Raw genomic sequence first — 23,372 nt, 5'->3', positions numbered from 1 at the left:
GGACTAATTTTGAGGCTTCCCTGTAGTGTAGATGTGCTATTTCAAAATAAGCTATTTTGGAGTATTTCTTCCAGAATAGCTTATTTCGAAATAAGTGCATAGTGTAGACATACCCTAAAAGTCCATTGTGAAGAAAATCTGCTGTGATAGAATGTCCCTTCCACTAGGGGACTCAGACAGGGCCAGAATGAACATTTTTGCCTCCATTTGCCATCCAGGCTGATCTAATTACTGTAATCTTTGCCCTCCCTTTCCACTACACCAGGAGTGGGGAGCTTAAGGCCTAGGGGCTAGATGCAGCCCCTGGGTTGCCTGGATCTGTCCCCCAAGGCTTAGGGCCTCCCCTAGCACTGGGGAGTCTGCCCTGGCATTCCAGCCCCCCCCCCGCTGCCTCCTCACAGCCCCTGGCTCCCGACTGATTTTTCTGTGGGTCACTGACACTCCCCACCCCAAAATGGTTCCCCATCCCTAAAGTACACCATACCTATGACTTGTCATTTTCATGTTGATAAGCTCTTCAAACCAGGGACAGTGGGCCAAATGCTGATCTAACTCTGGCATAATTCAGCGAATAACTCCTTTGAAAGCTGTGAAGTCACACAGGTCTGAGATTAAAACAAATCAGACTGATTCCCTTTTATTCATGCAAATCTGTGGAACTATTGGAAGAACAAAATAATTGATAGTATTAGCAACAGAGCTATTTGGAAAAATGAAAACTTTTTTCTGTCAAAAAGTTACCACCACGACCACCAAGAAAAATGACCAGATCTTACAGCTATTTGAAAAATAGTGTATGAAAAAATCATCCCGGTTTCACATCAATATCTGGAACTGGGATGACAAACAATCAAGAAAATTAAAAATTCAAAAAATGTCACCCAGCTCTAATTAGTACTGAAATTGTACGTAGCAGAGATGGATACATCCTCACGGCATGTAGAGGAAATTGTGATGCTGGGGCTTCTTCCAATTCTAGTTTTATTTGCCAGGTAGTAGTTACTATATGTTAAAAGCACCTGAATAACATCAAATGTTTGCTCAGAGAACAGACAGTGTAAGAACTATTGTTCTTTTTTCCCCAAGGGAAAGCATTCTATGTGAATAAAACCAACCACTTGCAAGGCACGGATAGCAAAGATTTCAGTGCACAAACATTCAGGTTTAGCCCTCTAACAGCAAGATTCCTATTCTGCCGTGAAACAGCAACGAATAGGAAAAGCTATCTGAGTACTGGCAAGGAAACAAGCACATTGTGAACATTCATCATCATAAATCCTGGTCTGCTGTAGAAAGCTACTTTCTATGGTCAGGGTCAACACTAGGTTTATTTGGGACACTCTACAGAGACGAGTGGGCAGGACTTCATTTTAGCTCCCTCCCTACCTGTAGTGGCCCCATCCACTAAACTCTATAAACCTATGACAACGTATCTGGCAGTGCATGCAAAGGCTGCGAGCACATACGCTAGCCAGCCAGGAGCATAAACAGCAAAAGCAGGAAAGCTTACTTGGTGCCTTGCCAGCCTGCATCCTAGTGCCAGACCACAGACAGGGAAGGTGCCGAGAAGATGAGCAGAGAGGAGGAGACCCCAGGTCTCTGAAACAGTGGGGGGTCAGTCAGTAACTCTGTTATGGGAGTTAACTTGCTGTTTGGTGCCAGGCACCTGGATGTCTGAGGGGCTCTTTACCACCACAGAGATAGCATAGGCCTGAGGCCCATCTATAAGCATAGCAGAATGAGGCACAGAAATCCGGACGCACAGTGGGACCCCCAAAGTTTTCATTAACTGGCTGAGATGATATGAAAAATGCTCAAAGTCAGTAGTGCAGTTCTAGCAATAGCAATCGGGCTCTGGCAAAACAAATGAGGCTTCGGCATGCATTCAGCTCCTTTAAGTATACTTAAAACTACTGACGAAGAAACTAGAATTTAGGTGTACACATGTCTTTGAGACGCAAGATAACCTAAAGCATTTTACAAAGTACCATTTCAGGTATTGGGAGTGCCTTGATTGTGTTGGAAAACAGAGCAGCTCTCAGAGCCTCAGCAGTAAGTCTCACACGTAAGCAAGAACATTAAAAGGGACGTCAGACACCCGATGCCCTGTAATTTCTGATATTCCCCTTGACCACCATCAGAGCACAACTGCCAAATGGTTTTTGTACAAAACCTATGTAATCTGAGGTCAGACTGACTCAGTGTCTTTTCTTTCAATCCAAACCATTCACATACATTACACTGAAAAAGATTTTGCACAGAAAGAAGTGACCTCTTTCCATTTTTTATTACCCAACAGCATTGATTAAATGTATATTCTGCAGGGTTGTATTGTAATCTCAGTGTTTCAGTGTGTCAGAAGACAGCATATGGCATGTTTATTATTTCTACATCTCATGATGCTGGTTGTGGAGAAGAAGAAGGGGAAACATTAAGGGTATGTCTACACTAGCCCCCTAGTTTGAAGTAGGGAAGCTAATGTAGGCATTCGAAGTTGCAAATGAAGCCCGGGATTTAAATATTCCAGGCTTTATTTGCATCTTCCCGTCTGGTCACCATTTTTAAATGCCACTAATCCGGACTAACTGCCCGTGGCTACACGCAGCAGGGACCCGGTAGTTTGAATTAAAGCTGTAATTCAAACTACCTCTTATTCCTCCTGCAAGGAGGCAGAAGTGGAGCCCAAACGGTCACTTGCGCCACTTGCTCCCACACGGTGGCCCAGCTAAGCAGTGCAGAAGGGGGGCGGGGCAGTGACGTTCATGGCCAGGGGGCGGGGCCTGGAGCCGCTGTCATGCCACATGTCATCACCCCACCCCCTTCACCTCCTGCCATGGTACTTGGCTGACTTCCGTGCCGCTCAGCTAGGCTGCCACGGGGGAGCAAGCAGCCATCTGGGCTCCCCCGCGGTGGCCCGGCTGAGCGGCACAGAAGTCAGCCAAGCACCACGGCAGGAGGCGAAGGACGTGACTCAGGCAACAGCACCGCCCAGAGGGAACAGCCAGCATTTCAGCGTTACAGAGTCACAGACATTGGGCTACTATATATATGATAGCTAAGTGTCTGTCTACAGTGAATGTGCCTTTCACCGTAGTACCTAGCTATTGTAATTTATTTTACATCTCAATACTGAATATGGAAGTTCTACCTACTAAAATGGAACAGATTTGTCTGGCTGATTTGACATGGCTACTGCAGTTAGTGGAAGAATGAGAAGTCTGAACTGGCCCTTGTTTTGAGTAACCCTGTGTTCTTTAGCAGAGTTTTTATTTGGGCATGTGGTTTTACAACACACTGCATGTGCTGAGAGCAACATGCGCTGTCTCATTGTGCAATATATTAGTTTCTTTAACTGAAAAATATTAGTGTAATATTCACTTGTGGTTTAATATGCCATTTTTTAAACAGGTGACTACACCATGAGCCTGAGCTAGAGGTAACTTCTCTCCCACATTGTTGCCCTTCCCACCTAGCTTTAATCTTAACAATTTATAGCAGCTACCAAGCTAACATTCACACTGTCCAACATGGCCACACTGATCTTGGAGTAAGCAAAGTCTGAATTCAGAAGTTCCTTCAAAAACACTGTTCTTGAGTAAAGGAGACACTTTCTTTGCTCTTAAGAGTGTAGCGCCATGTAGTTGAACAGTCCTAATTCCACCCAGGAGGGGGCAGCAGTAGATACATATCCATACATACATACATACACTCACTAATTTGTTCTCTGCAGCACCTGCATTTAAAATTAGGAGGAAATGAGCAAGGACTTATCTTTATTTTAAGGAGCTCATGCCACAGTTTAACAGACATTCATAGAATTCCCCATTTCCTTTCCTTTTGGTTATGAGCACTGAAGAAGTCTTAATTCAGATTTCCTATATGGTCTTCTTTAAATACACTGAGACATGTCCATTATAAATGTTAACATATGAAATATCTGACTAATAAGCTGCATTAAGAATCAAAGTTTTATGGTACGGGGTACACACTTGAGTGTGACTGACTAATATAATGGTGGTGCATTCTGTTCAGAAAAAAAACTAAACCACAAATATCTACCTTAGCTTATATTTTCAGAGCTGCTTAGATTTTCAGTTCCAAGGCACACACTGAAGTTAAATGGAGTTGTCTGATTAACTTTGCATGAAACTATCTGCAAACATATAGTATCTTTCTGTGTCCACGAGCAAAAAGAAAAAAATACTTGCATCTTTAAAGCACACTCCAGCTACAATATGGCAGCTATTGAAATAGCAACATGGGGGTTCTAAGTTTATTGTCTCTCAGTGATTTGCAAATCACCAGTGCTCAATTTAATAGTTCAAACATTTATTACTCACATGTCACATATACTCTTGCAAACTCTCTCTGTGATATGGGCATCAAGCTGAGTTTTTTCCTTCCCATTTATCATCATCTCCAGTGACAAAGGATCTGCAGACCAAATGCTGCCTTTGATAGCACCTGTGCAAGTCAAATTAGAACATACCAAATTAGCCTATTCATATATAATCTGAAACATAATCAACTTCATTTCTATTTAACAGTGTGGATTCTGCAATGTTACCAGGAAAAAAGAAAGATAGCAGATAGCTTCACCCAAGTCTATGACAGCAGTAATAAACACTGGGAGTATTATCACTGTTGTGTAAAAAGTTGCAATTGTTATATTAGTACTTTTCAGAGTACACCTGCAACATTAGAGAGGAAGAAGAGTTAACCCTGCTGACCAAGAAGCATTCTTGGAAAGGACTCTTGAGATTTCATTAATACAGTTCCTTAAGTAGCTCAGGGTAAGCTCCATGCTGAGCAGCATTAGACTTCACCCCCCTTACAGAAGGCAGGTGCATTAGTTCTGCAACACTGCTAACCAGAGGACATTGACTGGGCCTTGCAATGAAATGCAGGTCTTTCAAATGTTAGTTCAGGACATAGCATAACTCATGCCACTAAGCTCCAGATAGGATGTGAAAGTTCACTTAGACTGTTAGAATATTGTTTTCACATGGGACTTTCCTAGTTATCATACATCAAGAACCTCTACTGCTAATGAATTAGGATTGTTATATACTTGCATGCAGTTTCACACAGGCATTTCCCACTCACCAGGCTGTGGCAGGAAACAACTAGCTTTATAATAGGAGTGAGTTAGTTTCTTGCTTTCAATTTCGGCTTTGTTTACACCCAGCTCCTGTCTCTGCTTGGGCACAGTGGAGAGTACTTTATAAAATTCTCCCTTGCTTACACTTTCTTCATGTTGTGCTGGATTAAGTCACAATTAGCAGCCACACAACTCTTCACTTCCTCCCACGCTGCCCTGGTTGCTTTTTTTTTTTCCTGTGCTCCAGCTTCCTCTTCCTGTCGGCAAACACAGCTGACCCACTACACCCTGTTTAAAGAAGCACTGCATTACAGCAGCCTTCTCAGAGCTAGTGAGCATTTATCACAGTTGAAAGAAGAGATCTGAATTGCAGCTGTCGTTTTCCCAGGGTGTTTTGTGTCATGAATAGAAGGCTCACTTCCCAGATGCTACTTAAGTCCTATCAGGGCTCAATTCTGCACTTACTGAAGTCATGTGGAATTTTGCCACTAACTTCCATGGCTGTAGAACCAGGCTCATTGGATTATTTATGGTTACAATATGTTGATAGAAAGAACTGTACAGTTTAAGAAGTGTAGAAGACATTTTAAAGCACATTTGTGTTTTTCTTTTCAACTAGTCACATGCATGGTTTCTAAGTCAGAAGGAACCACTGTAATCATCTAGGCCAGAGGCCATCTTTTGGGTGTGTGTCCACACTCAGGTTTGTCTCCTTTGTCATTAGGAAGTTATCAATGGCGGTGTGTGCAGGAGAACAACAGCGTTGCTGGATGGGTACGGACATGTTGCAATTCATAACGAGCAACAGAGTCTCAAAAGACGTGGAAGTATAATTCCTTTATTGTCACAACAGGGTTTCAACTTTTTAACTGCCGTTGATTTCAACTGCAGTTTTGGAGGCTCAGCCCTTCTGAAAATCCGGTCCGCTGAATATTTCACGGGTCTTGTGACATGAGTTTGCTAATGCCAAAGCACCTGCCAAGTCACCTTTGTTGTACGGGTAGTAGCCCTGGTCCCTCTGGCTATGTCTACACTGGCGGGTTCTTGCACAAGAACCCTTGCGCAAGAACACATCCACACTGCCATGTGCTTTTGCGCAAGAGCATCCATGGCAGTGTGGACTCTCTCTTGCGAAGAAAGCTCTGATGACCATTTTAGCCATAAGGCTTTCTTGCACAAGAAACCCCTGCCACACGTCCACACTGCTCTCTTGCGCAAGAGCTGTTGTGCAAGAGCGCTTACACTTGTTAGAAAAGAGCATAGCTCTTGCGCAAGAAGCCTTCTCTTACCACGCTTTACTATAAATTTTCTTGCGCAAGAGTGGGCGGGCAGTGTGGACACTCTACGGAAGAACGGCCGTTCTTGCGCAAGAACCTGCCAGTGTAGACATAGCCTTTGTGTTCATCAGAGTCAGATTGTCAAACTAGTATCCAGGAGCACAAATTTGCTGATAGCATCACACCCCCTTTGTCTCAACCTTGGTTGCTTTCCTCTCTCTCTGACTGAGCTCAAGTCAAACAATGTGAGCTAAGGTATATAGTACTATGAACAACTGCATGGGCAAGGAAATTGATTGGTACTTTGTGGCCACATCAGGAGCTAGGATGGAATTCAAAGCCCCCTGCTCCAAGACCACAGGACCATGGGTTAAGCACAACCACTACCAGCTGTTAGCATGGCAGTCAGTTCTGATTCATCCAACTGGTTTCAGTACTTTTCAAGTCTCACTGGCTCTTCTTCACAGAGTCACTAGTATTTGAAAAAATACGTATTTCTTTAAGTTGCTGTGAATGGCCTAAGGAATACGCCAGAAAACATCTGTGGGAAGTGGTATCTATTTGCCTAATCTACCTATATATTAAGATTTAATACACTGTGTATTGTCATGGTATTTGAGCACTTGATGGAACAGTAGGCCATTTCTGAATTGCCTACCTATTTCCCTTGTGTGCTTTTATGAGGATGGAAGTAATGTTGATTTGCACAGCAGGAAGCTAAAGGCATGACTGAAACTCACTCAGTATTCCCCAAGGTATATTGTCATTATCTGGCTAAAGTCAATCTATTTAATAGGGCAAAACATAAAAGGAGCGTACAATAAAAAAAAAAAAAAAAAAAAGGATTCTAGCAGGCTGAAACAGTACATCAGATTTCTCTTACCTAGACAGAAATCTTTGGAAGGGGGTCAGAGAAAAAGAAAAAATACATGAGCGTCGTGGGGCGCCCCATCCCGCCCTGCACGGCCCCGGGCTTGGGCCGTTACGCTCCCAGTTAAACGCAGGCCCTGAGGCCAAGTTCAAAGCAAATGCAGGCCCTGAGGCCTAGTCCATGTTCTGGGTGGATGGGGTAGACGGGGTCCGACCCCAACCCAGGGCCATATTGGTGGTGGGTGTTTCCCCCACTGGCTCGGTGGGGAGATCTCCCCCAAACGCGCCGAAGCCACCAGGAGATTCCCTGCCCCCTGCCCTGGGTTGCTTCCTACCCCAGCCCTGTGGCTGACAGAATCCCCACCTGCAGGCGCTGGGCTGGTGGCAACCGTGCTGTTGGCAGATCCAGCGTTTGTGGCAGCAGCGACGGGGTTGTCCACCGCGGCGGGGCGGGCTGCCCCCCGGGGTCGGCATTGTGGGCGTGCTTGGCCGGGGGACTGTAATGACGACAGCGGCGGCGGCAGGCCTGGTGGCTCTTGCTCCGGCAGCCAGGCCAGCTCTGGCTCCGGATGTTGGGTTGGAGTTCCTTCCTCCCTGGAGGCTGGCCCCAACTGATCTGTTTCCCTGGTCTTTATACCTGGCCTGCAGTTGGAGCATGCCCAACACTGCTGCGGGGGCGGGGCCTGCACAGCCCAGCAGGCCAGCTGGCTCCCCCCTTGGCCAGTGCGGGGCTGGACCGCCCCGTCACAATGAGGATGATAGAGTTTCCAGCAAAGCAGCCCATCGATGTGTGGAGTAAAGGCTGTGGTCACATGACTTGCATGATGCACCACAGTCAGAAAGAAGACCGTGTTGCAGTTTACCCGATAGAGAATTTGATTTGGCTAGAAAAAAGTAAAATATTTAGGGTTTGGTCAACCTGGGCCAAAACAAAATATTTCATTTAAATTTCGCTGGTGGAAAATGGACAAAATTCAAGTTTGCAGAAATTCCATTTTCTGTTGAAAAACATTTAGACTGGAAATCCCAGACGAGGTGCAACATCTATTTTGATAATCATGTATGAGGATGAAAGTTACATAGAGAAAGAATTAAGACAATTTCTGAAGACTAAAATGTCCAGTACGTTGAGTGAATTCAGATCTGAATCTGAAAGTCAACTCTGTAGCTCAGGCCCATTTCTTGTTGAAATGCTGGGAATGAAAAACACGTGTTCAAATAGCACCCTTTCAGTAAAAATTTTCAGGGCTATGCAGCAAACAATTTAGAAATGTAGGTTCTGTTCTTTCAAAATCCTTTATATATGTAAAAATAGCCTTAAAATGTCTCATTCATATGGTCTTTGTACAGAAAACATAAATACTGAACTATGATAAGGAACTAGTTTCAATTCATTCTTACACCGGGCAGATACAACCCCACCTTCCACTACTACTAAGAGGAATTGCACTGTTACCTCAACTCTGAATGTGGTAGTAAGACGCTATTCTTTGGCCCTATTTTGACATAAAGAGCACTAAGTGGATTCTCTCTTCAAAACGGAAATCTCTAGCAGTATAAGGCTGCCTTTGGAACTCCTGCACCATCTCTCTTTTGGCTTCTAGAAGAGATGGACTGATGAAGGGAAAGGGATTAAGGCAGATGTATCCATCTTTTACCCTGCCAATTTCCAGTATATAGAACTGCCTCTGGTGGAAGGATATGAGTAGCTAGCATAATTTCGCCAAGGGACTGGGCTAGTACGCAGAGACCCTAAGAACTAGGACAAGCAAAGGTGAAATAATGCCATCTATCAAACCCACGCTGCACCAGGTACGCAATATCCAGACCAGAAAATCTGCTCCAGTATGTATGAATCAGGTAATGATATATTTGATGTCTGCTGCAAATATGCTCTATGACATTTCATGTTATGTATGCTCTTCCCTGAATTTGTTTGTTATTCATTGACCCAGAAGCAACAAGCAGGGCCCAGGAACAGCATGTGGGATGGAAGGAGGTTTTGTGTTTTGGAAGGATGCCATGTGAGTATTTGGAAACCCTACCCTCATATTTTCCCCATTTTTTACATTGAGATTCCTTAAAATGACTAAATTGAATTTGCAGCACATTTACACAGTAAACTGCTAATTCCCTATAATTTAAGGTGGCTAATGGAGTAAAAGCCATAGTGCACATGACATACTGTAAGCAGTAGTAGTATCACCAGTGGGTTTAAATCTTGGCTGCTCAGCCCTTTCCAGCTGTTAAATCTCCCCAAGTTTGCAAAATCCAAAAATATAGTCTTAGCCAAAAAAAAGAGGAGAAAAAAGCAGGTTTTGGCGTGAGGAATGGCTTGATAATTGAATCCAACCAGATGTGAATCTGTAACGGATTCGCTCTGAATGTAGAATTTGGCTACCTGCAAAGAACAGAGTTAAAACCTCTTTCTTTTCATGCGACAGGATCAAATAAGTTAGAAAAAAATAATCCCTGGCCACTGAAACAGCAGAAAAAAAAATGCAGGCAAATAAAAAATGCCAAGTGGTCAATCTGTTTGTTGGCCAAATGTGCAGGAGTTTCAAAAACGGGGGCTGCCTTGTTTTGAAGAGCAGTCCAATGAGTTATCTGCACATGAAGTTGAAAAATGGGCATGTTTTTAAAATGTATAGAAACACCCCTTTGGCTACTACCTGAGAAGGATTTATGTATGCTCAACTATCTAGAGTGTTTATGTTTGTTTTTTCATTGAGACAAATTCAGTAAAATGACAAACACAGTCAAGTCACATACATGGCAGAGGAAAGTTTAACTTCGTGGCAGTGTGATGCTATCCAAGGAATTTAACTCCTTGAAATTTGCCATTTTCAGCTGTAGGGGGAAGGCGTACTTCCAGCAAGACTGTTTAGTCAAATAGTACCAGATGCATGTGTGGGATTCACTTTATGCTTTGGATATGAATGAATGTAGTCAGCTAAGCATTTGTTAAAGACAATTATTTTGCTTAAAGAATTCTGGTCAAAATGTGGCTGATGTACTCAGCATGGCTGGGTCTCCTGCATTATCCCTAGGGGATTTGTGGCAATAGAAAGAAAGGAAAGCTTGTACAAAGTAAAATGCAGGACAATGTAGCACTTTAAAGACTAACAAGATGGTTTATTAGATGATGAGCTTTCGTGGGCCAGACCCACTTCCTCAGATCAAATAGTGGAAGAAAATAGTCACAACCATATATACCAAAGGATACAATTAAAAAAAATGAACACATATGAAAAGGACAAATCACATTTCAGAACAGGAGAGGGATGCGGGGGGGAGGTGGGGGAAGGAAGGAAGGTAAGTGTCTGTGAATTGATGATATTAGAGGTGGGGAGAGTGGGATGTTTGTGAGTTAATGGTATTAGAGGTGATAATTGGGGAAGCTATTACCTTCCTTCCTCCCCCCCCCCCCCGCATCTTCCTCCTGTTCTGAAATGTGATTTGTCCTTTTCATATGTGTTCATTTTTTTAAATTGTATCCTTTGGTATATATGGTTGTGACTATTTTCTTCCACTATTTGATCTGAGGAAGTGGGTCTGGCCCACGAAAGCTCATCATCTAATAAACCATCTTGTTAGTCTTTAAAGTGCTACATTGTCCTGCATTTTGCTTCAGCAACCCCAGACTAACACGGCTACATTTCTATCACTATTGTACAAAGTAAGGTAGCATCGTGACAAAAGCAAGTTGCCCAAATGAATTTGGTGTGTGAGCGCATGCTTAAAAGCATCCCTGGGTATAGATGCTTTACTGAATAAGGGTCCTAGTGCCTGTGGAGTGTTAGTTCATTATGAATATTTCCCAATTAAACACAAATAAGCTTATATCAACTTTTTCCATTTCCCCCCCGTGATTTGGATCAGTCGGTGTTACCTAGTGCTCCATGCCAATGCAGCATCCGATGACATATCCCAGAAACTCAAGAGAGGTCAGCCAAGTTTTGATTAAGTTCACATCCTCCTAGTTTTTTCTGAAGAAACAAAATATTGATGGGCAAGGTACCATACTACAGAGTTTCTATATCCTTGCTCTTGGCAAGATAGTCTGCCCACAGGTTCGGCGAAATGAGTTTTTCTTCATGTGTGTGCTATATACTCTCAATCCAACATAAAGACCTCATTCATATGTTGAATTAAAAACAGCAGGGCCAAATCCTGCCCTCTGGAGCTAATAGACTTCAGAAAGCTTTCCAGGGGGTTACAGAACAGAATGTGGTGCAATTAATATAATGGCAATGTACATATTTTATTGCAAGACTGATGTTGTACTGTTTATTTAAAAAATGGATCTGTCATGGATTTTTAAAGGTGAGAATCATCCACAGAGAAATGAAAATGGATTGTGTTGTTTTTTAAACATACAAGCAAAATGCACTTTGTAAGTTTTTACAACTATTTTCCAGGGAAATAATTGCTCAGTTCAGACCCACTATTATTCAGAACAGAGCAAAACAAAACAAAAAACCCACACTGGTGAAAACATTAAAAAAAAATTAACAACCACAACACACATACAAACACAAGGTCAATCTCGTAAAGGAAAGATTTCCGCTTGCATTTTTTATTTTATGAATACGTATACAAGAGATGCATAATCTTGCATTATCCAGGCTTAAAAGTAACAGTTCTTTTTTTTCCAAAATAGCTTAAAGAAGAAAAATAAAAATTAAGGACAAAGGAGGTGCAAAATATTCAAAACATACAGTTGATTATCTTGATAAAGTTATTGCAGAAATGCAAACTGTGTGAGTGGAAGGAGGGGGTTCAAAGCTTCACTGAGGATATTTTTGTAAATAAATCAAAACTGCTTTGACATATCCCTGTGTTCCTCCATGCACACTTTTATTGACATTTCTGAAGTACAGAGTGAATAGCATCTAAAAATTATATCATACAACAAATTTTTATTTCTTTGGCAGTAATGTCTTTTAAAAATAGGAGAAAAAAGTGTGATTCTGTTGGCAAAAGACATTTACTCCTCTATTAAGATGTGTATATTAGTTGTCTGCAGCAGGGTGCAAACAGCTTCAAATAGAAGAGCTTGTGATATATATGTATATAACGTAAAAATGCTTATTTTATATGAGAAAGGAAGATTTCTAGAGGTAGCATAAAATGAGCCACTCTAAGACTAGCTTCCAGACTTGCTTTATTGGATCTATTTTCTAACTACAAATTAAGCTGACATATGTCAAACTTTTTATTTTTTTATATGGCAGTCTACAAGAAATGTGTCATGCAAATTCTACAATGCTAAATACAGGGTAAATAACTGGGATTAAACACATTGGGAATTACAGATTACTATTAGGACCAGTAACAGCATAATATGTACATAGAGCCATATTATATTCTCATGTCTTCACAGTCATGTGCAAATATGACATATATGGCTTTCAATATTTTTAAAAAGAAAGTAAGACAATTGTACAGAATAATATATTTTAAAATGTTTAGGAGAATTTCACTTTTTTGTGAAACCTGTTTAATTTTTATTACATTGCGGTTAATTAGTTACAACCTCATCACAGAGGTGTAGTTCAGGTATACTTCCAGGAGGGGTCACTGATTCCTAAGGCACAATATTACCACTAAACATTTTTAAATTAAAACATGCTTTTCTTTTTTGGTTATATGAAATAAGAAGTTACTGCTAGCTATAGAATAAGCTACTGATTGTACAAAATACAATGTTAAAGACTACTCTGCATGCTTATCTGGTGCACCATAAACATTAGCTAATCTGAAAACATTGTACAGCGCTGCATATTAAACATTTGGTTTTGGTAGTATTATTTTTCGTACATGTAGCAGAGCGTCATAAGGCTTCCGTGGAATAATAATTTTATAACTGAACAAATATTTTACACTCTTTCATAATGGTATTTACAATTTCTTTAATTCAGATTTTGCCATTTGGTAAATAAAATGTATTTTGTATGCATCCTTCTTGACTGTCTAAAGTGCTTGCTTAACTGCATGAGGAAAGAAAATGCATACCTGTCTTAGAAGTAACAAACCAACAGAAATAGCAGAAACATTGTTTGCAATCTGAAATGCATTTGCAGAAATGGAAATTATTGCTGAAGTCAGTGCCCTCACCTGGCAATCATCTATGTTACTTGTCATATATAAATATATGCATATATGCTAGTATGTATGTACATGCATACACATACATCTATCGTTTAATAGATAGATTTCAATTTTTTGTCCATCAACCTTATTATTTTGTGCTATTCAACATACTTGTGCTATGACAGAAGCCAGATTAAAATCAAAATCTTAACATGCTATGACTAACAATCCTATGATTCATTAGCAGATAATAAGGACAGTATATGAAAAAAAGAGAAAGAGCTGAGATGACAAATTGGGAGGCTTTTGAAATGCACTGAGAATAAGGCAACAGGCTGTATATTACAGCAGAGGAAAAACTGAAGAAATTCTGGAATTCATAAATGTGTTTGACTTTAAGTAGGGATGTCATTCCCTTTCCAAGAGGCTGTCTTATGATTTTTAAAATATCAGTTGCCAGAATGCAAGCATTATAGCTTCGGCACCTACAAATACTTTTTATGGTAGAAAATTCAAAGCCTATTAAAAATGTCCTGATGCCACAAGCTAGTAAAATAAGGCACTTCCAGAGTTGAATTCCAGGGGTGCCAAAAGGCTCAGTGCTGGGGACAAGCAATCAGCTTTTGTTGAGTTTCCCAGTTTTATCCCATGAAACGTGCCATCTTCGAGGTTATTCCCTCCCCTTTTCTTCTCCTCTTGAGATGATTTTCCTTAAAGAAGATATTTCATTGGTTGAAGAGATACTTCTTTGTAGGCAAGAGGTAAATCTTCGGTTACTAACATTCAGTAAGGCGGAAGACCAGAATGGTACCAGGTAATGTCTTCAGTTTATTCAGTTATGACAGCTCTGTGCTGTAGCTGATATACCAGCTGAGCTAAAAGTGTATGGATTCAAACTAGTCCAGTATTGCAAGCTATGAATGGACATTGGTGCTGGAGAGGTCATTCCTTATAATTTCATTTACTGTAAAGAAAGAACACAAGAAAAAAAAGAATGATTAGAATGAAACTGCTGTACAATTACTATTTCTTGTGCTGTAAAATATGTTCAGTGAAGCTTGTATCAGTTTCTTCATGGTTTTGCAATCATTTTGAACACTAAGTGTAACATTAGTAAGTAACTGATACAGGCTGACTTAAGTGCAAAAGAGCAGGTTTAATTGTGGTTATTGACATGCTAAATACACCACACAAGAACAGCAGCATCTTTTATTGCATTAAGCATATGTCACATTTTAATTAGTTATAAATAAAAACATATCACTTGCTTTGAACAAGCTCTGAAGCTCAAAGTAACAAATCCTGGGAAGTCTGAAAACACATTCTCTTCTTCATACAAATAGCTGATAGGACGACTTGTTAGCTTTCTTTCTCCAAAAGTGGCATGCACAAAGCACAAAACAGCCAAGTGCTGAACTGAGCCTTTGAAGCCACAATGCAGAACTAGACTTTTGCACTGTGTGGTATCATTAATAAATAATAATAAAAAAGGAATGTACGTGTGTGTGTGTGTGTGTTATCATTAATAAATAATATTATTAATAATAAAAAAGGAACGTGTGTGTGTGTGCCCATTCTGGTATCTGAAATGTGAATAAAAATACTCTCCTTTCATGATGATCCACACCCATGCACAAGTAAACTTTTTAAAAACCAGTAAAGACTAGGAGCTGGGGAAGAGCAAGGTAAACCCCTGACCAGAAGTTGAAGAAAAGAACAAGCAAGACAGATTATCTCAGCATCAGTCAGTCAGACTGCATCTCCACTGATAACAAGTATTGTTTTCTTTACTTGTGACTCTTCTTTCATTCTCCTTCCTCCCCTGCAAAGATCACCAACCCATATAGTTTCCCACACTCAACCTATGTCCATTTATCAGCTTGTGATTTTTGGCAGGCAGACAGGAAATGACTGAACCTGGCAAAGGCCATCTACAGTGAACTGCACAACATCCCTTCTATTTCCACTCCACCTCCCTGCAGCCACTGCCACCACCTGATTTACATGAAGATAGACCAAATGCCATCACTAAGGCTGTCATCACTGCTGAGTTTCCTAACATCACAGGGAGAGGGAAACACATGCCCACGTCATGGAATGACCATGGAAAAGCCCAAGTTTCCCTTTGCTCCTGGGCTGCAGTTTGCTGCTGTCCAGATAACTCCATATGTTTGTTGGCTAGAGCTAGGCCTGGCTAAAATCAACTTCCTGAAGCAATTAGTTGTTCAACATGTTTTTTCATGAGACCTATTGCACATTTTATAACAACAGTACGTGACACAGTCAGGATTTGTGTCCCAGAAGGTGGTCAGTGGATTGACTGATATCAATGTATGAGCAGGTCCTTCCGCATCGAAATAGCAGTGGTATTGGTGATTATCTATTCATTTAAAAAAAGACTATAAGAACATTGTAGAAATTACTTGTAAAGACATAAGAACTCTCCTTGATCATGCCATGGAGTGTATCATTCATATTAATAATCAAAGGGAACCAATTTAGGCAACCAACCCCTGCACTGTGACCAGGAAGTACTGTGACAAGGAGGTACGCAGCATGTAACCTATTACAGTAATAATGCCACAGACCAATTTACAAGGCTCAGAACAGCTTTACGAACTGCACCTGTCCCCTGAACACAAACACATATGCAGCGGGAAAGGTTTTCCATGACACTCTGGTCAAGGAAGATACCTTAAAAAGCATCTCTGGCAATACTTGTACACAACAAATCATATGGCCCCATGCTTAGTCTACTAGATCACAACTGCCATTCACCCATGTTTTTCTCATTCAAAATAATGAAACCCAGTAGTTTCAGGGCCAAAGTTGGGCACTCTTGAAGTCACTGGGGACCAGCGGGATGAGGGACTGAGTTCTGAAGTTCATGCTCACCTAAAATATGATTCTCTTACCATAGGTGACCTACTATTTTTTTTAGGTGTGACAGTCAAGTACAATTTTCTTCTAGAGCAACACATCTGTTTAAAAGCAGCCACTCCGCGCCAACAGCTACTCAAGAGACAGCTGAATCTTGCCTACAATGCAGCCGTTGCTGTTCGAAAGCCATAAGATGGCCAAAATGAGGGAACTAAGAGGGGATAAGGAACCAGAAGAATAGCTGGCAGCATGGTTCCATAGCGCTCTGGTCTGCTGTAACCTATAGCAAATTCAGAGTCCACAAGTCTTTTTCTGTGTGATTCTTTACTTCGTTTCATTAAAAAAGCCTGCCAATAAACGAAAAGAATAAATCCTTTAAAGTGTGTATTGGAATGAGGTTTACATGGCGGAATAAAGGACATAAGAGGATGGCTTGATGCAGAAGAATGCCTCTCTTGCATAGCAATGAGAATTGAAAGACTGCAAGTCTAGCAATAGAGAGACAAGTGGAAAATAACATCTGTCTGAAAAGATAAAAGCAGAAGGAACAGCAGAAATATGCTAAGAGTGGGCTTTCCCTTGCTGCCCACTAATGCACCTGAGCCTGAAAGGGAATGCCCTTCAGTGGGTGGGAGGAAACAGAAATCATTCAGCATGTATATGTGGTCTAGAACCAAAGTGAATGCTCTTGTATGTGAGGTTTTCTGCAATTGACTAATGAATCTGGGCACTTGCTCCACCCACATGCATCTAGCACTTTCATTAAGAACCCTGTTCCCCTGTCAATACCACATGTCTATGGCCAAGCTCCACGCAGCAAGGGAAATGCTTCCCTGCTATGCAGATGGTAATGGAATGGCTCCTGCTCCCTCTAAGATACCTCTGATCAAGCAAAAACACTCAACCAGTGTTCAGTGAGAGTCGCCTATTGCTCTCATGTCTGGGCAAGTTGTGGATTGCAAATCTGTTATTGCAACAAGGTGGCATGCTGTGTATGGAACAGCAGTCAGTGGCAAAATGAATATTTTGGCTTCTGTTTGAGTTTTATTTCTAAAGGCAACTTGGTCTTCGGATTCAAATGACACAGGGCACATGACTGTTCACTTGTCAAAGCATCCCAACAGTAGCAGTATTTTGCACTCACATAATGCATGTTAACCAATGGTTTTACACACAGCTATTAAAATAGCAATCACAGAACTCTATTGCAATATGTAGTATTATGCCCATTAAAACATGGGGAAACTGAGGAAGGCAGAATTATCTAAGGGCTTGTCTTCAAAGAAGAGCAGTGTACATGAGAGGGGTGTGATTTCTAATGTGTACCTTGTTGTGCACTAACTGGCTCATATAGACCTGCTAACATGAACTAAAAGTTTGATAGTGTACAATACTGCAGTACCATTTATATTAATGCATACTAGAGCATTTTAGTTTGTGTCAGAAGAGTCTATATGGGCAAACTAGCACACAGTATGTTGGTGTAGTTTAGAAATCACACCCCTCTTATGTGCATTGCCAGAAGTCATATGGTAATTCAGGCTAATGTCTACAATGGGAGCTTTGCTGGGGTAGAAATACAGGTTTACTATACTGGGCAAATGTCCCTCCTTTGTTGCTTTGTACCCCACCCCATGAGTGAAACAGGCTACGCTGTCAAAGTTGATTTGTTGATTTGACTGTGTCAGCACTAGGGACTTGTGCCAGAGCTTTGTCAGTTAAGGATCACACCTCTGCACACCCTTGACCATACCCTAGGTAGGCATAACTAGGTAGGCAGAAGTCTGCAGTGTAGACTTGGCCACAGCGGCAGATCTGAAATAGAACTAAACACTCTTCACTTTCAATGCGTAGTCTAGAACAATCGTTCCAGTAGAACAATAGATTCCTTCCTGTCAGTTCAAAGAGCTGAGTATGATGATTTACAGCGCATTTGTCATCAGATTTGTTCAGTTGATTTTTCTGATGTTTTTTTTGTGGGGGGTAGAGAGGGAAAGAGAAGTAGGCATTGTTGCTTTGGTAGCTAACACCTACAGTTTCCCACAATGCCCTCTCTGAACAGATATTTTCCATCTTCATGTTCAGCTTTTCCATTGACAACAAGTCAAAAAATAATAGTGCTGAGAAATGCAGGTAACATGTGACCCCTGTACCTGTCAGAAGCCTGAAAGAGAAACCTTTCCTTTGCTAAACATCAGATGCCACTGCAGCAGGATGTGGTAAGCTGTTACACCGCAATTTAGTTTAATAAGGAGTTTTTTCTTCTTATATTTAACTTTGCTTTAAAATGTCCTTGAAATGGAAACTTTTGTTTTACTAAATAGCAAAATCAACCTTTCATGGATGCAAAATATAAAGTTCCTGCTTTTTTAAACAGGATAATTGAATAAAAAAGAAACATGGACTCCTTATATCGATAGGTCATTTATAGCAAACGAAATATCTTTTAAATTTTTGTTCTATAGTGTGGATTCACATCAAACATAAATAAAAGGAAAACTTTTCTGCAAGCTTCTGCTTTCCTTATATTTGACTACTGCTTTGAATAGAGAGAACAATATTGCCCGTTGGTTTAATAAAATATTTATGCTTCCTGGGCCAAGTTCTGCTTTCCTTGTACATGCAGCCTCAGTGCTGATACACCACTCTGTGTGTGGTGTCATTCCACTCAAAGCAAAGGAGTTACATAGGCATAAAATGGAAATAATGCAAATGTGAAACAGGTCCATAAACTACTGCGGTAAATTCTGCACAAAAAATGCTGGATTAACTCATCTATGGCTTTCCAATATTATACAGTGGATCAAGGGACAAATGTTCCCACAGAGACTGCAAAACAGCAACTCGCATTAGAGCCACAGGTGGCCAAAACTTAGATGTAAAAAATTGCATCCATAGATTTAGAATCCAGGACACAGACCCTTTTGAAAATGTGTCCTGATACGTAGGAACTTTATTCTAAATAATAGTCCCCTACCTAGATTTTCTAGCTTCTGTTTCATGAAGTCTTCAATGCACCTACTCAAGAATATTTCTTCTGCCACAGAACTACTTTGCTTAGCTGTAGATGCAAGTGCAGGCATCCTTTCCCCGTACACTGCCTGAGTACAACCTCAGCTGAGGCCACTTTAGAGCTGTGCTCTACACTGCTTGGTGAGGATGTTGTTGCCTCTTGAGAGGCCTCTTTGCTTTGCTCTTGCCTCTGCCACAAAACTGTAATGTGTCCTATTACATTTAGGCCCTTCTATGGCTTGCAGTTGGGCTGGAAGATGAAGCCCACAGCAGGTAAGAAAAAGCTCCAGTTAACACTTTGATACTGATGTAACATAGGTAGCATTGATTTTTTTCTTTATATTACAATAAACTTAAGTACTTGATTAGGATGTAGGGAAGGGGGAATGTGACAAACACAACTTTCCTAGAAGTGTCCTTTTGTTCTCTTTCCTTCCCTGACTACATTTCAAATTTCCGATGGATTGATGTTAGCAAGTTCTTCTGACAGCAGTATGGATCTGATTGAAAGCCCACTGAAATCAGTGACTTTCCATTGACTTCAGCAGACTTTGGATCAGGGCCTGAGAGTCTTGTATCATCAGAATGATGAATGAGGTTCTGGGTTATAGTTACATTCCTTTCCGGTTACATACTTTACCTATAAAAAACCCAAACCACTACTAAAGCAAGAAGATACTTTCAGTGATTCCGCCCATCCGCAGGTACAAGTACAAGTAATGTTACATAAATACACGATTGTACTTTGCAGTTACAAATGTAAAGGTGTTGATGTTTCTTAATTTTACAAAAGGCAACATGGCCTGACATTTTTAATATTGCTCAGAATTTAAATCCAGAACATAATGGCTTCCATATGCTTCCAGGTTATTAAGACAGAAAGACTTACTGCAGCATGGATGTGCACACTGTACGTCACCTGTTCCACGTGCTGCCATGTGCACCCTCTAGCTGCCTTCTTCCCCATACTGGTACCACTCTACATAAGCACCTGCAAGGCTACAAAATAATTACAAGGGGAAGCTTGATCGAGGTTTACAGAGGAAATGCTTGGGGGCTTATATCTATCGGGAGGGTTTCACTATACACTGATATATTTAAAACAAAGTGGCATCAAAAAGCCTTTAGTTAATCATGCCTATTGTGAGTCACTAATACGTGTGCATTCCGATTCAGACATTTGTCCTGGTTATACCTCACGTTCAAAGGACTATCATCTCATATTCAAATTGTGCTTTTGTTGACAACTGTTGAATTGCCCATCTATGTTATACTATATGCATTTTGCTTAATTAGGAACAGTGTGGACCATCACCTTTAACATGGAACAGAGCAAGGATAGATTGCAAAGCTCCGAGAAATTCTTTGACTGGACCTAAACAAAATAAACCACCTAAACTTGAACATGTATCATGCCAAGAAAAAAAAAGGCTCTGATGGTATTCTCAAACAATGCATTCTGTTTGTATTGTAGATGTATGAAATCTTGTTTTGATTCTGCTAGGTATTGAGTTTACTGCCTAATCTTTCAGTGGGCTAAGTGTCTTCAGTTCCCATTGACTTCAGTAGATCATCGGTTACAAGCTTTGCAGAGCAGGGACAGCAATTTCTTCTCTACAGTAACGAGTCCAACTGTGTGCATTTCGCAAATAAATAGTAAAATTAATAGCTATAATACCATGTTTCCTTTTAGTCACATAATATATAATGGCATTTGCTTTTGTTGCCTACAATGTCCATCCTTTGAATTTTCCACTGGAGATTTCAAATCCAGATCCTTAGGGCTTCTGTACCATCATGTACCCTTATTGCAGATGCTACAGTTATGCAGCCCAAATGCCATACATTAACGTCATCAACAAGGAGTCTGAAGTCACAAATTAACAAGTAGGACAGAGAAACAGTGAAAGGAAAATGCCTCCCCTGTTGATTTTTTTTTCAAAGAGCAGTGGCTAAATATAAATACATTGACAGAAAGCAAATAGATACAGCTTCTAATGTGCACTCTTTTGAAACAGTAGAGTCCACTTTTGTTGCCACAAAGCCTTCCTCCCCACTCCTTTAATAAGCAACAATTCTCTCTTACTGACAAATGTCATCACTATACACATTGTACAGTATTATATAATAATGATTGGCAAAAATGGTCTTTGTTAGAAGTTGTGTTTTAAAAAAAGGAACTATGCTACGCAGAGAAAAAAACAATCATAATAAAGAGGTGATATTAATTCCTGAGGTACAAGTCTGCAACGTGAAACCACCAGATCACTTTAAAACTTACAGAATTAAAAGCAAAACAAGACATAAAAAACACCCAAGCCCCAGTCTTGTGAAGTAATGGAAAATATAACTTCACACGCTCCATACAGAAGTCAGATCTTGTATTACACCTCAGGTGTCCTGGATGCATATAAACCCTTAAAGTTATTTTTATCTGTTAATCATAATAAGCCATCACTACAGGGCATGCTATTTTTGGAAAGAGTGAATAGGACGGTGGAGCAAGTGAGTGACAACAAGTAGCAGGTTTTAATAAAACATGATCCTCAATATGAATGTCAGTTTGGCATGGATGAATAGTATTGTTAGACGTGACTGTCAGCCATTAACATGGAATAATTTTCCTACCTGCAGCACCTGTTGCCTTATTTAGATTGGTGACTCCAAATAATGCAAAAACTTCCATAGTGGAAGCATTGTGGAGGGTTAAACAGGGAAAGTTCCTCACTGAAGTGTGATGACAGCACTGTGTGGCAGTAACTTGATTGGGACTTTTGATTGGGTGCCCATTCTAAATGAGTCCCAGTCCCCAGCCTCACCATCTCACATCATGCAAGACGTGCTAGTTTAATGGTTTTTATCCACCACAGATGAAAGCCTGGGAGCATTTTGTGTCTCTCTTTTTTTTAAATAAATTCTTAGAGCCAGAATAGCACTAAAGTCAAAGGAGCTCCATTGATTTACACCAGCTTAGGGTCTGGCTTTTAATCTTTTTTCCTACATCCAGCGATCAGACACTACTATTTTTATAGCAGAAGTTTAAACTCCGACATAATTGGCAGCCTTCACTCAGGCAAAACTCCCCAAATTTAGCAGGAATTTTGCCTGAGAAAAGGCCACAGGATTTGGCTCCACATGATGCAAGCCACAGCCAACATACAAAACACAAAAAGCAGTAAGGAGACAAATAAACCACATTTTAACCAAAATCATGTGTTTACATTCATAAGAGCATACATAAGAGAAACAAAATAGGCACAATTGCAAGTTTAATACAGAATTTCCACTCCACAAAAGAACCACGTCAACGTCACATAATGTTGCTGAATTTCAAAATCAGCGAGGACTGAAGTTGGGTGGGATGGCCGAGAGGGTGTGTTTTCACCCCCAGTGGGACTATGGAAGCTACAGAAGATGCAGCTTCCTCAGACCAGTCTTAATTGACAATCAATGATACCTTCCATTTTATTTTCTAGTACAGAAAAACAACATCCAGTCCCCGAGGATTCTAAAATCATGATATCATCATCCTGGCTTAAAAATCAGGAGATTTTTCAAAATGTGGTGCTCCTGGTTTCTGAGCATTTAGACATCACAAGCTTTGGGTTTTTAACCTTTCTTTCCTACATATGACTGTTACATTTTTTTAAATGAAAATTAGGATTTCCACGTCATCTTCTAATTCCAGTAGGTAGGGCCAGAGCTGGTGACAGACTTCATCAGGCCCTGAACAACATGGGGAACGCTCAGCTCCAGGCCTCTATAAGGGGCGGGACTGCTAATGGAAGGGGAGGGACTAGGGTAGGATGGTGCTAGGGGTGTTCTGGTGGTGATTTAAAGAGGCCAGAGCCCTGGGCCCTTTTAAATTGCTGGACCCCTGGGTAACTGCCCCCTTTGCTCCACTCCTTGCTGGTGGCCTTGGGTGGGGCTTTAAGAAAAATACCAGATATCACAAGACTCATGATAAAATCATAAGCTGGCAACATTTGAAATAATTAGCCTTCCCTTTAAGGATCTCAAAGCATTTTACAAGCAAAACAATAGCCATAAATAAAAGCCACCTGATGCTCATAGTATCCGAGCAGCTTCCATTGAGACATGCATCTCTGAAAATCAGGCCATTTTTATTTAGGTGT

The 23,372-nt window shown here is 40.8% G+C and overlaps 1 protein-coding gene and 1 long non-coding RNA gene across 4 annotated transcripts in view; both read right to left on the bottom strand.

The window, feature by feature from the left end:
- The window catches only part of LOC112546771 (uncharacterized), a 77,590-nt gene extending 72,213 nt beyond the window's left edge, over positions 1 to 5,377 (bottom strand). Inside the window, exons 1-2 of the long non-coding RNA XR_012901600.2 lie at positions 5,107 to 5,377; positions 4,341 to 4,464 (exon numbers count right to left, since the gene is read on the bottom strand). This is a non-coding gene — a long non-coding RNA (uncharacterized LOC112546771). The remainder of the gene's footprint in view (positions 1 to 4,340; positions 4,465 to 5,106) is intronic.
- A 6,423-nt stretch (positions 5,378 to 11,800) lies between these two features.
- Positions 11,801 to 23,372, bottom strand: part of NFATC1 (nuclear factor of activated T cells 1) — a 140,098-nt gene continuing 128,526 nt past the window's right edge. For all 3 annotated transcript variants that reach the window (XM_075921105.2, XM_075921109.2, XM_075921106.2), the window contains exon 10: positions 11,801 to 14,308. In XM_075921105.2, the coding sequence (XP_075777220.2) occupies positions 14,259 to 14,308 (50 nt within the window). In that variant the 3' untranslated portion in view covers positions 11,801 to 14,258. The remainder of the gene's footprint in view (positions 14,309 to 23,372) is intronic.

This window comes from Pelodiscus sinensis, chromosome 2, assembly GCF_052426305.1.
Source record: "Pelodiscus sinensis isolate ZL-2025 chromosome 2, ASM5242630v1, whole genome shotgun sequence".
Classification (NCBI taxonomy): domain Eukaryota; kingdom Metazoa; phylum Chordata; order Testudines; family Trionychidae; genus Pelodiscus; species Pelodiscus sinensis.
This window is presented reverse-complemented; position numbering and strand designations above follow the sequence as displayed.